Genomic DNA, 14,770 nt, shown 5'->3' on the forward strand with positions numbered 1-14,770 from the left:
GTTCGGGGATCCGAATAGCCCTGGGTTCGCGTTCAGTCGGTTGTCGAGCGCGGGTGGGGAGTCGTTGCGGAGCGATGGGGTCGCGCGCGCGGATGCGGCGAAGCGGTTGGATCGTTTGGAGGCGCTGACGCAGATGCGCGAGCTGTACGGGGTGGCGGTGGCGTGCGATCGAACGCTCGCGGAAGGGGTGGATTCGATGACTCGGAGCGAGCTCAGAGCGCTGACGGAGTACGAATTGATGAGTGAGGAGCTCGAGCGGGCGATGCGGGGGCTGGAGGATCTCGTGGACGCCCTCCAGGCGCTCGCGCTCGAGCGGGACAAGCTCAAGGCGGCGCCGCAGACGCTATCGTTGCGCGGTTGGGACTCTCTCTTCGAGGATCCCGAGGAATCTAGAACGAAATTATCCACGCTGTTCGCCGAGTTCGAGGCGCGCGCCGACGCGAGGTACGCCGAGCTCTTGGCTCTGCTCCCGTACGCCTCGGTGGATGAGGCCGAGACGGCGTTGGAGCGCACTCGCGCCGCGCTCTTGGCGGCGATAGAGGAGGAGGGCGAGGGCGGACAAGTTGGCTCGGCGTTTCGACCGTTCCAAAGAAAGATTGGCCGCTTCGCATCTAGGCGCTTGGGGGGCGCTTCCGAGGTTGTCGGGGGCGGCATCACCCAGCTCAAGGAGAAGCCGCGAGAGTCGCTCTCAGAGGTCGCGCAATATTCGAAAGGCGTCTGGGCTCGCATCAACGGCGTCAAGCTCGGGGACAAGGGCGTTCCGGAGGTGCTGAAACCGTTTCCGATGCCCAAGGTGCAGCGCGAAAAACGTATGGCTCGAGTCATGCGCTTGGCCCTGGAGGTTCAGGACCGCGATAAAGCGCTCATCGAGGCGCAGCGCGCTCGCGACTCTCTCTTGGCGCAGGGACGCGGATCCAACGCGCTCGGACGCGTCGCGCTCGGTGAGAAAATTCGCGCCAGCGATGAGAAGGTTTCCGAGCTCAGACGCGTCTTCGCCGTGCGAACGCTGCAGATGGAGATGGAGCGCATCATCTTGGCGCTCGAGGAGGAAGTCGCGACTCCGCCGGCTGACATGATCTCAAAGGCTGAGATCACGGATTTACAGCTCATGGTGGCCGAGTTCGGTGTCATGGATCTCTCGCTGCGAAGATTGATCTCGCTCGTCGATCGCGAGCAGATCGAACTGATTGACGACGAGGATCTTGGGAAGCTCGCGATGGACATCCCGGACATGAAGGTGCGTCTGGCCGTGAATGACGACGCGACCTCGACGATGTCGCTCGAAATGGTGAAGGAGCGCGCTGCGCGCACGGTGGAAGAAGCTTCCGAGACCGTACGTGAGGCCATAACGTTCATCGTGCGCGGCGTCACGCTGATGGGGACCGACATCGGTCAGTCCGCTCGCCTGTTTTTGCGCGCAGCCTTTGGAACGACGTTGCGCCCGCGCGAGGTACAACTTTTACGTCGCACAGTTTTGGACGTCTTCACCTTTGTACCATTCGTTATCATTCTCTTGATTCCGCTCACCCCCGTCGGCCACGTGTTGGTCTTTGGCTTTATTCAAAAGTATTTCCCGCAGCTCTTTCCGTCTCAGTTCACCACTCGCAGGCAAGAGTTGATGCAAAAGTACGAAGAACTCAAGGAGCAACTGGCCAAGGCGGAGCAAGAGGCGGACGTGGCAAATGAGGCCGAAGCCATCCGACGCGCCGTCGCCGCCGTGAGCACGGTGCGAGGGATGATCGGCGGGGCGGCCATTGCCGAAGCGGACCTCTCCGAGGCCAACAACCGCGTCGACGCTCTTCGAGCGGAACTCGGCCGAGCCGAGTCCAAGATCACGGAGACCATGGACGAGGAGGACGAGGGGGATTTGATGAACGAAAAGATCGACTAGTCGATCACATTTTATTAGGAAAACCCATTAGAGTTGGTTTTTAATATTCACCAGCGGACGCAACAACGCAGTTGCGACGGTTATCCCAAACCGCATTAGCATGCGCGCCGCGCGATTGACCCCGACCTCGCTCGCGCGTCAAGCGAACGCACACACATCGAAAGCGCGTGCGCGCGTCATGCCAGCGCCCAAGCGTGCGCGCGCGAGCGGTGAAAGGGCTGTTGACAGAGTGAATAAATTTCGTGCCGGTCCAAACAATGGTGTCGACGTCGCGTCGTCCGCGTCGCGTCCTCCTCGCGCAGGCGAGGTAGTGACCACGGAGACGTTTCGCGTCAAGGGATTGCACCTGAGCGATCATTACCTCACGGTGCGACAGTCGTTGACTTCGCGCGAAGGACGAGGACTGACGGAGACGCGACTCGCCGCAGGCACCGCTGGCGCACGATGCGGACGACGAGCACACGATCCGAGTGTTCTTTCGTGAGGTGGTGAGCGCGCAGAGAGGGAACGCGAGCGCGGCGGAGCGCGTGGGGTTACCGTGCGTGTTATTCTTGCAGGGCGGACCCGGGTTCGAGTGCGGGAGGCCGACCGAGGCGAGCGGTTGGTTGGGAGAGCTTACGAAGGATCATCGCGTGTTTCTCATGGATCAGCGCGGAACTGGGAAGAGTAACGCGGAGATTCTTCGGCCGACGCGTTCTTCCGAGGATGAGTTGGAGCGTCCGACTCTGATTGTTGCCGGTACCGACGGCTTCGACGCGGCAGAACAATGGGTCCACTTGTTAAAGTGCTTCAGGGCGGACTCGATCGTTCGAGACGCCGAGTTGTTCCGCAAGACGTTTCTCGGTGAAAACACGAAGTGGACGTTATTGGGTCAGAGTTTTGGTGGGTTTTGCATCACGACGTATCTGTCGTTTCATCCAGAAGGTGTGAAAGAGGCACTCCTCACCGGCGGTCTACCTCCTCTGATCGATGCGGACGCGCCGGCGTTCGAGGCGTATCTTAGGCTGATGAAGCGCGTGAAGACGCAAAACGAAAAATTTCGGAAGCGGTTCCCTGCGGACGTGAAACGAATCGAGTATTTGCATGAGCACATAAGAAACGCGAGCACTTCGTTGCCTGGCGGAGGTCAACTTACGCACACGCATGTGCAAGCCCTTGGCTTCGCGAATCTCGGCACCGCTCAGGGAATGGAACGCCTGCACTACATTCTCGAACACGTCGAACCTGAGTCCACATTCGAGAAGCCCCTGACTCACAAGTTTCTCATAGAGGTCGAAAACGCCTTTCGACACTTTGAGACGAATCCATTGTACGCCATCCTTCATGAGAGCATTTACTGTAACGGTGCGAACGCTTACGGCGCTGCGGATAAGGCATATGGACGGGGCGATTGGGCAGGCAGCGCAGATGAGTCGTACCCTGATATAGGTTATTTCACGGGCGAGATGGTGTTCGATGACTTCTTCAATGACATTCCGTCACTCGTGAAATACCGAGAGATTCGCGGAGCTCTGTTGCTACATGAGCACTGGCCCAAGTTGTACGACACGAATGCTTTATCCAAGAACACGGTCCCGGTCGCGTGTGCCAGTTACGTGGAAGACATGTTCGTCGATTTCGATTTAGCCGCCGAAACTGCCGCCAAGATTAACGGCGCTCGCGTGTGGGCGACGTCCGAGTACATGCACTCCGGTATCCGTGAGGACGGCGAGCGCATCGTCCGAAAGCTCCTCTCCTTCGTCCGCGACGAGGACCCGATTCGTTAATCTTTTACATGTAAATTCGCGCTATTTGATCTAAAAACAACCCTCGCCGGCCTTCCGCCTTCCGCCTCGCTCGTCGCTCTCCGTCCGTCGTCTCCTACCGTCGCGCGCTCACTCCCTCACCGCCGCCCCCCTCCGCACGCTTCGCCCGTTCGCTCGCCTCGGCGTAGTGCATGAAACCCTTCGCCGCCGTCGCGACGAACCACCCGCCAGCGACGACCGTGGTGGCGAACAATCCGAACGTCGTCGCTCGAAAGGCGACGTCGACGAGCGAGCGGGACATCCTTCGCCCCGTCGCGTCGCGTCCTCCGTCGAAAGCGCTCGAGAGGGGCGCGGATGCGGTGGATGACGCGTGCGTCGCGACGAGACGAACGCGAGCGCGGCGCGCGTCGTCGTCGTGGAGTGAGGCGTTGGGAGTGAACGCGTGACCGAGTCGCGGAGCGGTGCAACGGAACGTGGGCGATGACAAAGCACCGCGCGGTGGAACTAATCGCAAAACGACGCGATCGCGAACGATCGCGTGGCTAATTTCAACGGATTTTACCAGGCGTCGTCGTCGGATCCATCGCCCCAGGCGTCGTCGGCGACGCCGGCGGCGGGCGCGGCGGCGCCCGGTGCGGCGACGGGCGCGCTTACCATCATGTGCTTGAACTTGTCCTCGACGGTGATGGTGACCCCGCCCTCGGTCTCGACGACGGCAGCCTCGTGCTGCTTGCCCTCGCGCCAGGCCCTGGCCTCCTCGCGTTCCTTGGCGCGAGCCTCGCGACCGGTGGCAAAGGCGAAAGCGTTGCCAGCCTCGAGCTCCATCAGCGCGCGCTTGATTTGAGCCACGATGAACGAGTCACGGTCGGTGTAGAAGGATGTCGATCGCCCAGACATACCGGCGCGACCGGTACGACCGATGCGGTGGACGTAGTCTTCAAAGTTACGCGGTAAATCGAGGTTGACGACGTGGGCGACGCCCTTCACATCCAAACCGCGAGCGGCAACATCGGTGGCGACGAGCACGGAGCATCGACCCGTTTTGTAATCGTGAAGTGCCGCCTCACGCTCACCCTGCGAGCGACCGCCGTGAAGCGCAGCGGCGGACACATTCTCCGCGTTCAGGAGCTCGGCGATCTCGTCAGCGCGGTGCTTACGCTCAACGAACACCACAGTCATGGGCATGCTGTGGCCGAGCTTCTGCGCCTCGCGCTGCTCACTTATCAGCATGGTGACGAGTCTATCCACCTTTTCGGCGTCCACAACCTTTTCGAGTTGCTGGGACACGTTTGCCGTGGGAGCGCTCGTTTGGCCCACCTTCACCTTGACAGGCTTATTCAGGTAGTCAGCGGCCAAAGCCTCGACTTCGACTGGCATCGTCGCCGAGAATAGAAGCGTTTGATGCGGCTTGGGCAAGTTCATCAGTACCTCGCGGATCTGCGGCTCGAAACCCATGTCGAGCATGCGATCGGCTTCGTCGAGGACGACAAAGGACACTCGGGCTAGGTTTGTATTCCCTTGCTGCAAGTGATCGATCAAGCGACCCGGGGTGGCGACGACGATCTGCACTCCGCCTCGCAACATGCTTCGTTGCTCGCTCATGTTCGTCCCACCGACGATAATGGCCGTTCTAAACCCCTTGGAGCTTCGCGTGAACGTCTTCGCCTCCGTCTCGATTTGCTGCGCCAACTCCCGCGTCGGCGCCATCACGATCGCGAACGGCCCGTCCCCTTGCCTCAGCGGCGCTTGATTCAGCGCGTGTTGAATCATCGGAATCGAAAACGCCGCCGTCTTACCGCTCCCCGTCTCCGCGCACCCCAAGACGTCCCGACCGCTCAGGATCACCGGAATCGCCTGCGCCTGAATCGGCGACGGCTTATCGTACTCTCTGAACTTAATGTCCGCCAGAATATCCCTCTTCAACTCCATGTCCTCGAAAGATTCGATCGCGCTCGGCGCCTCCGGCTCGCCGTCCTCGACGTCCACGGTCACCCCCAAGCGTTCGCGAATCTCCGTCGCCTGCGCCGTCGTGAGCGCCTCCGCCCGGGCGCTCGGTCGCCACGCCGCGAACACCGGCGCGTGCGCCCCACCGCGTGCCGCCCCACCGCCGCGTCCATCGCCGCGCGCGGCGTCGCGGTCGTCGAGCCGTCGACCCGGCGGCGGCCCTCGGTCGTCCCGATGCCCACTCCCGCGTCCGTGGTCTCGCCCGTCGCCCGCGCTCGCGTTCGCGTTCGCGTCGCCGCCGCCTCGCAGGTGCGGGGGCACGTATCCCATCGCGCGTCCGCGCGCGCGCGTGCGACGCGGGCGCGTCGTCGAGGCGCGATCGCGGTCGCGGGCCTGCGCGTGGACGTGTGCCATGTCAGACTGTTCGCCCACACGGGGTGGTGGCGTCCACGCGCGCGTCGTACATTGATTCAAACAGAGCCATGACGTATCACCGCTCTACATGATATTATTAGTGTCTATAGTACTATGTTTGTATTCATAGAAATAGTCACGTGATACCTATGTACACGCCCACGCGCGCCCGCCCGCCCGGGGCGTCCACTTCCTAGGTTGGGTAAATCACCTTCTATGGGTGGTGATGGTGATTTCAAATCACCTTGTGGTGATTTAGAAGGTGATTTCATAGTGCGTGTATGTAAAGCCTATCATTTTTCTGATATTTACAGTGATAGACATCATGTGACTGATAATACGACATTTCGTCACCGGTGTCGAGGAAATACAGTGATGATAAGTACATTGCGTCACTGTTCGAACCCTAGCACCCCACGTCGAAACGGTTCGTGCGAGCTCGAAAGGTTAAATCACCTTCCATGGGTGGTGAAGGTGATTCAAATCACCGTGTTTCGGGTGGTGATGTAGAAGGTGATTCAGATTTTACCCAACCTAGCGTCGACGCCACCCACGGCGACGCCCTCGACGAATCGCGCGCGCGACGCGATCGATCCGTCTCTGTACGACGCGCGCACGATGGCCAAGGGCGAGCCGACGAGGTGCGTCGACGCGACGCGCGTTCGACGCGACGGCGCGGACGGTCGACGCGGCGCGCGCGTGGGTGGGCGGGCGCGCTGGCGGGGCGCGGGATCGTCATCGTTTGGGGTTTCGACCACGGCGCGCGGTGGAGACGGACGAAGGATTCGCGATCGCGATGGACGCGCGCGCGATGGACGAGGTCGGGGATGTATCGATGGTTTACGTGCCGGCGACTGGTGCGCGCGCGTGGGCGGAGACGAGGGATGCGCGCGGTGTGATTGGGACGAAGGATGCGCGCGCGTGAGACCCTAAAGCGCATCGACGGGCGGACTCGAGGGAGGAGGTCTCGGCGACGCGCGCGGCGATCGGTGGACGTGATGCGTCGGTCGATGGAAGGAATCATATTACGTGCGACGGATTACTCGAACGCGACGACTGACGAACGCGCTTCGACTGTTAAAAACACGCAGACTGTACGTGCGCGGGTTGATTTTGGGTTACAAGCGCGCGCGCACGAACCAATACAACCACACGTCGTTGATCAAGCTGGAGGGCGTCAGCGATGCTCCGTCTACCACGTTCTACGCGGGTAAGAAGCTGTGCTACGTGTACAAGGCGAAGACGAAGAAGCAGGGGACGGCGTTCCGAACGATCTGGGGCAAGGTGACTCGGGCGCACGGGCCGAGCGGCGTCGTGCGGGCCAAGTTCAAGAAGCACTTGCCGTCCAACTCGATCGGCGGTAAGGTGCGATGCATGCTTTACCCGTCCAACATCTAAATGTTAGGAAGTCTAAGTGTTAGAAGTTGCGACGTGGACGCCGTGGGAGACGCTAGAGTCGACCGAGGCCGTTTGAGGAGGTAGACACCTGAATGTGATGAAAATTTTTCACGTTCACACTAAAACTACTTCGTTCGCCCATCGATCGACGTCGCGAACGCTAATGCGTGCGCTGCCTAATGTTCTAATACGTCCCTCGAAACGCATGCCACGCGATCGCGCCCTGAGTCGCGAGCGGCGCGCCGCCCTTGGCGACGGTTTCGTCGAAGACGTCAAAGTCTCGCGCCTCGAGCGCGTCTAGGTACCGTCCAACCGTCACCGCTTGTAAGAAGAACGGCTTGGCCTCCTTCGGAACTCGTTCCGTCATCGCGCGAGCGCTGTCTAAGTGCGCCTTCGCCGCGCACGCCACCTCGTGCGCCGCGCTTCGCACGCCCTCGCTCGGTTCCATGCGATAGACGCTCTCCGTGCTCACGCCGTGGCGCGCGCAGACGTCAATCGGAAGGTAACATCGCCTCTGACGCGAGTGCGCCGTCGTCCCGCGCAGTAATGCACTCAATCCAATCGCCTTCCCGAGATGACTGGCCGCGTGATCCGCGTCCGTGTTCCTGATCCCGCACGCGTCCAACGCGAGCGTCATCGCGCTCCCGTGTGCGTCGCTCGCGTACCGTTCCAAATCAATAATCTCCCTCGGTGGCCCATCCTCCCTCGCGTCTCGAATCCTCGCCTCAACCATCCTCTTTAACCACGTCCGCGCCCGCGCGCTCGGCTCCGGCCCGAGCGTCGCCGCGACCGCCCGCGCGACTGGATGCGCCGGCGTCCCGCCCGGTCCTTCGTCGTCGCCCACCAACGCGTCGCTCCACCACATCAGCCGCGCCACCGCCGCGTCGCTCGAAGATGCCGATCCCACAATGGACCCTGTCTCGCAATTCAGCGCTCTGATGGCGAACGCGGCCGGGGCGAGCGCGCGAGGGAGAGCCAAAGTGCAGAGATAGGTTTCGTAATCTCTCGCTCGAACCACCTCGACGCAGTGGCGCAGCGCGGCTCTGAGATCATCGACGGCGTCTACGGCGTATGTTCGTACCGTGGAAGCGACGGCGAGGCGTCGGACGGTGGTCGCGGACATGACGAGATGTGCGGTGCGTACGGGAGAACTTGCGCTCAACTGTCATCGTGCGCGACGCGACGAGAGACAGTGCGAATCGCGAAAGGGGGGGGCTTCTAATAACAACTCGATGTAAACGCGCGCTAATCTTCGTCGTCGATGAGCGAGGCGAGGACGTCGCGAATGGCGACGACGTCCGGGTGCTCTGGGCCGAGAATGTTTTGCTGCAGCTCGAGCGCGCGCTGGAGAAGCGGGCGACCGACGCGGTTGTCCTCTCGATCGAGGTGGCAGATCGCGAGGTCCGTGAGCGTTTGCACTGTTTCGGGATGCTCGACACCGAGAGTGGATTCTTGAATCGCCAGCGCGCGCTCGAACAAAGCCTGAGCTCTGGCAAAGTTTTCATTCTCGCTGTAAAGCGTGGCAAGGTCGTTCATCGCCGCCGCGACTTCTGCATGCATCTCACCGTGCATTTCGATGCGTCGCGTGATCTCGCGCTCTAACATCGTCGCATTCGCGGCCAACTCCGGGGGCACATCGTCCCTCGGGCTAGGGGATGGTTCGTTCCAGTCCATGCCTTGATCCGCATGGCGAGGCGGAGACTTCGGAGTGGCCGAGGGCGTCATGTACGCCGCGACATGCGCCTTGGGGGACTTGCTCTGACTTCGCCCGCGGAGATCGTACGGATCTTCGTTCTCGTCGATAGCGTTCTCAATGACGTCCCTTATGGCGCTCTTGATTGTACGCGGCAGATATCTTCGAACTCTGTTGCCGACGATGTCCACGCACGCCAAAACAACCTTCACCGCCATGCTTCGCGCTTCACCGTTGGCGCTATCGAAGCACTTCGTCGCAAACTTCATCACTTGCTCAAGCGCGAACGAATTTTCCTTCTCCGGCGCGTCCAAACCATACGTCGGAATAAGTTCAACAAGTAACGTCAGCCTTCCTGTGAGCACGCGCCACACGCTGAGCTTCTGCACGGGCTTACAGAGAGCGTGTGCAAGGATCGAGACCCCACCCGGGGAATCAGACGCGAACGCGTGCATCGCTTCTCTGATACTCTCACGTAATCTGGGATTAGTATCGCCGAGCTTGTCCACCAAGAGCGAGATTGAGTCTCCCACGGCGTCTCGCACATCACGAGCAGAAACGCGCTGCGCGAACGCCTTCGCCGCGGAAGCGAGCGTAATAGCGGCCGCACCGGTGACATTCGCGACCTTATCGTTGAATAATCTATCGCCGAGCGTCTTACACAGCGAGTGAAATGTCTCGCGAGGATCCGACTCGAACAATACTGACGACTCAGGACTTTCCCAAGCGTTGATGAGTTGTGCGTTGATGTCCTGCAATGCGCTCTCGCGATGCACCCAAGCCTGGCCGTAGAGCCGAACGATGACTTCCTCGCCAAATGCGGCGATGATCGGTGCGGCATTTACTTGCTCGGACGGTGATAGGGGCGTAGGCGATGGGAGTTCGTGATCCTCCTTGTCCTTGTCCTTCTCAGCTTGCACGATTGCCGCCTTCTCCCCTTCCTCCTCCTCGAAAAACGCTGCCGCCTCGGCTTCGAGCTCGGGAGGCACGCGCCGACCGATTGCCTTCGCCGGCACCTCGTCGTTGCTCATGCCAGCAACGCTCACGTCGATGACGGAGTCGTTCGATTTTGAAATATCGAGCGGCTGCGGTCGCGAGCGAGGTACAGACGGTGTGGACGAAGCGTTACTCGCAACGCGCTCTAGCGAATCCGGCGCGCCATCTCGTCCGGCCGAAGAAACATGCGCGTCTTTTGCCATCGCACGCATTGTATCGGCGTAATTTGAGCGAATAGGAACGTCGTCAAACGAAAAGGACGGACGAGCTGTTGCTGTGGACGTCGATGGAGGCAGCACTACCGCCTCCTCCACGGTGGGCGCACTTGGCGATGGCGCGCGCGCACTCAACGGACGAGGCGACGGCACCACGAAAACTTCTTCGTAACCACTCGATCGCATCTTGTCGATCTCGATTTTCAGTCGTTTTGCCTCATCATAATCCTCCGCGTCAACGGCTCGCAGCTTTTCCTCTTGCAAAACCTTCACCTTGACGCCAAATTCTCGAAGCTTGTTGATGACGTCGCGCAAGCGCTTTGCCTCGTCATAATCCTCCGCGTTCACTGCGCGTTCTTTGCGCATCGATACCTCGCGAATCTTCTCCGCCGTCACCGCGTCCACCTCAGTGTCCACATCGAGCGGATTCACGACTCGGCGTCCTAAGAGTGGTGCTTGCTCACCGTTGACCTCCCGACCTCGCTCGAACCCGACGCTGGGCTCGCCAACGATCGTCAGCGCCATCAAACCGACCTGGCGTCCATCGTTTCTCGAGTTCTCGTGACACCCCGGGAACTCCAACCGCACCTCAGTCGCATCCTTCACGTTGACGTGCACAGTCTTCAGTTCTCTCGCCCGGTACCCGCTCTCCGCGTTACTATCGAACCTCAGCGTCCCCAAACGTTTCACGATGACCCCACCGGTCTCTCTATCGACGCATACCACGCTCACTCGAGCACTCGACGCGATCTTCGACTCGTGTGAAAGTACTCGTAACTGTCGAATGTCGCTCGGCGCTCTCAACCGGGCCGAGACTCTGGCTGGGAAACTCGCCGAGCGCGCCGTCTCCCACCCGCGAGATCGAGCACCGTCGCGCACGTGCAGCTCTGTCGCCGGATGACCCGCCGCCTGATTGAATAAAATCGTCCTTCACGTCAGTACACGTCGCGCCGAGTGTCAAAGTTTTGATGAATTTCAAATTCAATCGAAATCAAACGAAGTCATCACGCGCGCGCGTCACCACGTCTCCGTTTACTTTCGATGACGCACTTCGCTCGACGCATCGACAATATCGTATTCGAGCTCGCGAGCGGGCGGAGCGTGCGCGTGCGCTCGATCGCGGTCGCGCGTCATGATGTGGAGACGCGAGGGCGCGGTCAACAGTCAGTCAAACGCGCCTCCAAACGGGAGGCGCGTTTGACGGGTGGATGCAATCGGTCGGGATAGACTTTCAGCTCGATCGGCGAGATCAGTGATTGAAATATACAGCGATGAATGGGCGATCGGTGCGGGTTTTACATCAGGGACTAGCGAGCCAGTCCCAGGGATTGGAGGTGGTTTTGTCCTCAGGTGGTCGGCGGCCGCACGGTCGGTGGTGCGTTGCGCGTGCTCGAGCGTCTTCGCCGAAATAATCGGGTATGTCCTCGTCCGATGTGTCCACGGTCGGGTATGAAGATAATTGCGGCGACGGTGCCGTGATGCTTGGCGGTTCAGTGTCAACGATCCCGGTCGCTTCCGGTTCGTCCGCACTCGAGTCGTCGATGCCAAGAAAGTTTCGGACTGAGCGCCAACCCTCCCGCGCGCGCGCGCGAACGGTCTCAGCCCTGAGGAGCGTACTCAGAGGGTCTTCCTCGTCGATTTCGTTGTCATTCAGATCCTCGTCGTCCGAATCGTCGTGATTCATCCAGGCTGAACCGCCGGCGGCGACGCGGTCGTGAATAGTCTTCACGGCTGCTTGGTACACGCCCGGGATGTGATCGAGCATCATGTAAGGATCGAGCACCACGTCCGTGAACGCTGTTGGATGCTTGTACTCCGCTATCGGGGTGTCCGTGCGCACGTAGTCGAGATGAATCACTCTCCCAGGCTGAACCATAAAATCGCTCGCTGAGTGATCACGAAGCTCGAGTCCATCGACGTCCGCGACGTCAATCCAATCTCCCTGGCACTTTCGAGCGTCTTCTGGAACCCTTCTCACGGGGGACGTCGACTCGTCTTGACTAAGGCTTGGGACATCTCTCGAACCATCGTTTGCTCGTTCGCCTTCGGCGTTCTCTGTCTCGTTCCCTGGTCTGTCCCTGCCTCCGAGCGCTGAGGATACAGCTCGGAACACTGCGTGCGATGGCGCTGCGCGATTCAATCGACGCAAAAGTCGACGAACAGACGCGTGGCACAAACGCGGTATCACATCGGCGCCGGCGACGACGCATGTGATGTACTCGCTCGCGGTATCGCTAAGATCCATGCTACTGACGCTCGGAGCGGCGATGCACACGCACCTGCAAGACGCGAGGCGACGCAAAATTTCCAGTACTTCCTGCTCGTCCACGTCGCTCATTGCCCCTCGCGCGACCGCCTCGATGTCCCCGTCTTCACTGTGCATCAACATCGCGATACACGCGGCGACACCGCCGCCCATGCTGTGTCCCGTGATGAGAAAATTAAACGTTGGGTGCTTTTTCATGGACCGCGCCACCGCAGGAAGCATCCGTTTCGCGATCTGCCACGCTGACGCCACCATCCCAGCGTGCGCCCAGCCACCTAAAAATCGCACGCTTTCGCTGTTCACGTCCGTCAAAGCGTCATGAAACTCCCACGTCCCTCGCACCGAGAGCACGACTCGCTCCTCGTCTCGATCCACCGCCACGAACGAGCTCGGCGCGAACTCCTTCCCCATCCACTCCGCCTCAACGACGTCCTCCTTATCTATTCCACACGCCTTCGCGCACGCCTCTGTCGCTCGAGCGTGCGCCCACTCCCCCCCGGCGTCACCCCTTCTCTCTAAACTCTTCCACTTCTCTCGCAACGAAGCGTCGCTCACCAGCGCCGAACCGGTGCCGTACGCCCCGATCGCGTACCGCACCGCCGACCGCAACTCCCTCAACGCCTCGAGACTCACGACGTCACTTCGTTCCGCGCTCGTCCCCCCACCGCCGCGCTCACCCAACTCCTTCGCCGCTCGTCTCCGTTCGCGTCGCGCGTTTCGCTGCTCGCGCCAGAGCATCATCCCAGCCATCGGGTCTAGCGTCGCCATGCCGACCACCCCGACCTGTCTCAGCTCACGAACGACCCCTATATAGACCGTGCGCAGAGCGCGCTCGAGCTCGAGCCATCCCGCGGTGTGGTGCGCGCGTGAGGGGCGATTCTGTGCCGGAGGTGTCACGCGCTGAGACGCTGCGTCGTTCGCGTTCGGCGACATTTCGGGCACCAGGCCGTTCGTATCGCGCCTGGGACGCGGCGCGGGACGTCCGAGGACGCCGCGCCGCGTCTCGCCCGAGCGGCGCGTTGTGAGGTTGTGTGTCGTGGAGCGCTGAACGCGGGCGCGACCGACGAAGCGAGCGGCGTCTTGCGGGATCACAGCGTCTACGACTCTAAGGCTAGGCCGAACGCGACGAAGGCGTCGGATTTGGGTTTTGAGTGGGTTGTACTCACGCGCTCGGAGCGATCGTACTTGGCACCGAGACGGACCTCAAGGATGTGACGAAGCGCAAACTTGGCTTCGATTTTGTACTCGTCTCGCGCCAGGCGCGCGGAGTACGAAGACCATTTCCCGTCCTCAGCGGTCACGCGTGCACCGCGCTTGCCCGAAGGAATAGAGTATTGCAGGACAATCTTGGCCCTTGCGGCGTCTCGGGCGAAGGCACGACCGAGCTCGAGATCGACGCCGTGCGACGCGCGCTGAAATTTTGTCTTGGTGACGATTTGCGCGTGCGTGTCATCGTCAATCTTCGCTCGCGCGGTGACGCGCGCGGTGTGCGTCGACAATGTATTCGTCGTCGCTCGAACTTTCAAATCGAGCGCGCGAGGCGACGTTGATGGCGGTTTCGAGTGCGCCGTGAACGTCGCGAGTGGGCCGCCGCCGCCGCGCTTGGTGAAATCGTGCGCCCACTGCACCTTCGCCGCGAGCGTCCTCGGCGTCGCGGGCTTTTCATTGCTCTGCAACGTGTCAATTTCCAACCTCGCGCTCGCCTTCTTCTCGTCTCGTTCCGAAGATTCTTCCGTCCCGTTCCCGTCGCCGTTCCCGTCGCCGTTCCCGTCGTCGAGTGAATACTTCAACGCGTCGAACCGCGTCGTCGGCGTCCCCACCGACCACGTCGCCTTCGAAGGAATCATCAACAACCCCCCTCCCCCCCCCCTGACGCGCACGACGACGCTCTGCGTGAACTCCAACCCGAAATCCCCGTGCGCGCTCCCGAGCTCCAACGCCGCCTCGCGCGCGACCGTGTTCGCCTCCGCGTTCACGTGATACGCCCGAAACCCGCTCGACGTCGCGTCACCCGACCCCGCGCATCGCTCGACGTCGAGCTCGACCTCCCACCTCGCCCGCCGCGGATCCGCGCCGTCCTCGACGTCGCTCCGCGCCCGCGCGCGACACCTCGATCCATTCGCGAGCGTCCCATCCGCGGTCACCGCGAGCGCGGCGTCGCGCCACCCCATCGTCCCGGTCGACGCCGCGCGCTCGTTCGCGCCCGTT

The 14,770-nt window shown here is 61.2% G+C and overlaps 9 protein-coding genes across 9 annotated transcripts in view; 3 read left to right on the top strand and 6 right to left on the bottom strand.

The window, feature by feature from the left end:
• Positions 1–1,891, top strand: part of OT_ostta08g03200 (LETM1-like) — a gene marked incomplete at both ends in the record, with an annotated part of 1,920 nt that extends 29 nt beyond the window's left edge. The window contains one exon of the mRNA XM_003080833.2: positions 1–1,891. This exon is cut by the window's left edge and continues 29 nt beyond it. Coding sequence (XP_003080881.2) covers positions 1–1,891 — 1,891 coding nt within the window.
• A 100-nt stretch (positions 1,892–1,991) lies between these two features.
• Positions 1,992–3,657, top strand: OT_ostta08g03210 (Peptidase S33; the record flags this gene model as incomplete). Its single annotated transcript, XM_022983630.1, has 2 exons — positions 1,992–2,258; positions 2,320–3,657. The coding sequence occupies 2 exons, from the start codon at positions 1,992–1,994 to the stop codon at positions 3,655–3,657; spliced, it is 1,605 nt and encodes a 534-aa protein (XP_022841028.1).
• A 94-nt stretch (positions 3,658–3,751) lies between these two features.
• OT_ostta08g03220 (unnamed product) lies at positions 3,752–3,937 on the bottom strand (the record flags this gene model as incomplete). Its single annotated transcript, XM_003080835.1, has 1 exon — positions 3,752–3,937. The coding sequence occupies one exon, from the start codon at positions 3,935–3,937 to the stop codon at positions 3,752–3,754; it is 186 nt and encodes a 61-aa protein (XP_003080883.1).
• Positions 3,938–4,194: 257 nt separating this feature from the next.
• On the bottom strand, positions 4,195–5,910 carry OT_ostta08g03230 (Helicase, C-terminal; the record flags this gene model as incomplete). The annotated part of the gene is made up of 1 exon (XM_003080836.1): positions 4,195–5,910. One exon carries the CDS (start codon positions 5,908–5,910, stop codon positions 4,195–4,197), a length of 1,716 nt encoding a protein of 571 aa, XP_003080884.1.
• A 702-nt stretch (positions 5,911–6,612) lies between these two features.
• Positions 6,613–7,392, top strand: OT_ostta08g03240 (Translation elongation/initiation factor/Ribosomal, beta-barrel; the record flags this gene model as incomplete). Its single annotated transcript, XM_022983631.1, has 2 exons — positions 6,613–6,635; positions 7,086–7,392. The coding sequence occupies 2 exons, from the start codon at positions 6,613–6,615 to the stop codon at positions 7,390–7,392; spliced, it is 330 nt and encodes a 109-aa protein (XP_022841029.1).
• A 184-nt stretch (positions 7,393–7,576) lies between these two features.
• On the bottom strand, positions 7,577–8,515 carry OT_ostta08g03250 (Squalene/phytoene synthase; the record flags this gene model as incomplete). The annotated part of the gene is made up of 1 exon (XM_003080837.2): positions 7,577–8,515. One exon carries the CDS (start codon positions 8,513–8,515, stop codon positions 7,577–7,579), a length of 939 nt encoding a protein of 312 aa, XP_003080885.2.
• Positions 8,516–8,637: 122 nt separating this feature from the next.
• Positions 8,638–11,430, bottom strand: OT_ostta08g03260 (Tetratricopeptide repeat; the record flags this gene model as incomplete). Its single annotated transcript, XM_022983632.1, has 2 exons — positions 8,638–11,205; positions 11,347–11,430. 2 exons carry the CDS (start codon positions 11,428–11,430, stop codon positions 8,638–8,640), a joined length of 2,652 nt encoding a protein of 883 aa, XP_022841030.1.
• A 166-nt stretch (positions 11,431–11,596) lies between these two features.
• On the bottom strand, positions 11,597–13,495 carry OT_ostta08g03270 (Lipase, class 3; the record flags this gene model as incomplete). Its single annotated transcript, XM_022983633.1, has 1 exon — positions 11,597–13,495. One exon carries the CDS (start codon positions 13,493–13,495, stop codon positions 11,597–11,599), a length of 1,899 nt encoding a protein of 632 aa, XP_022841031.1.
• Positions 13,496–13,659: 164 nt separating this feature from the next.
• On the bottom strand, positions 13,660–14,733 carry OT_ostta08g03280 (unnamed product; the record flags this gene model as incomplete). Its single annotated transcript, XM_022983634.1, has 1 exon — positions 13,660–14,733. One exon carries the CDS (start codon positions 14,731–14,733, stop codon positions 13,660–13,662), a length of 1,074 nt encoding a protein of 357 aa, XP_022841032.1.
• Between the last annotated feature and the right edge of the window lie 37 nt (positions 14,734–14,770).

This window comes from Ostreococcus tauri (assembly GCF_000214015.3).
Source record: "Ostreococcus tauri WGS project CAID00000000 data, contig chromosome 08, whole genome shotgun sequence".
NCBI classification, from domain to species: domain Eukaryota; kingdom Viridiplantae; phylum Chlorophyta; class Mamiellophyceae; order Mamiellales; family Bathycoccaceae; genus Ostreococcus; species Ostreococcus tauri.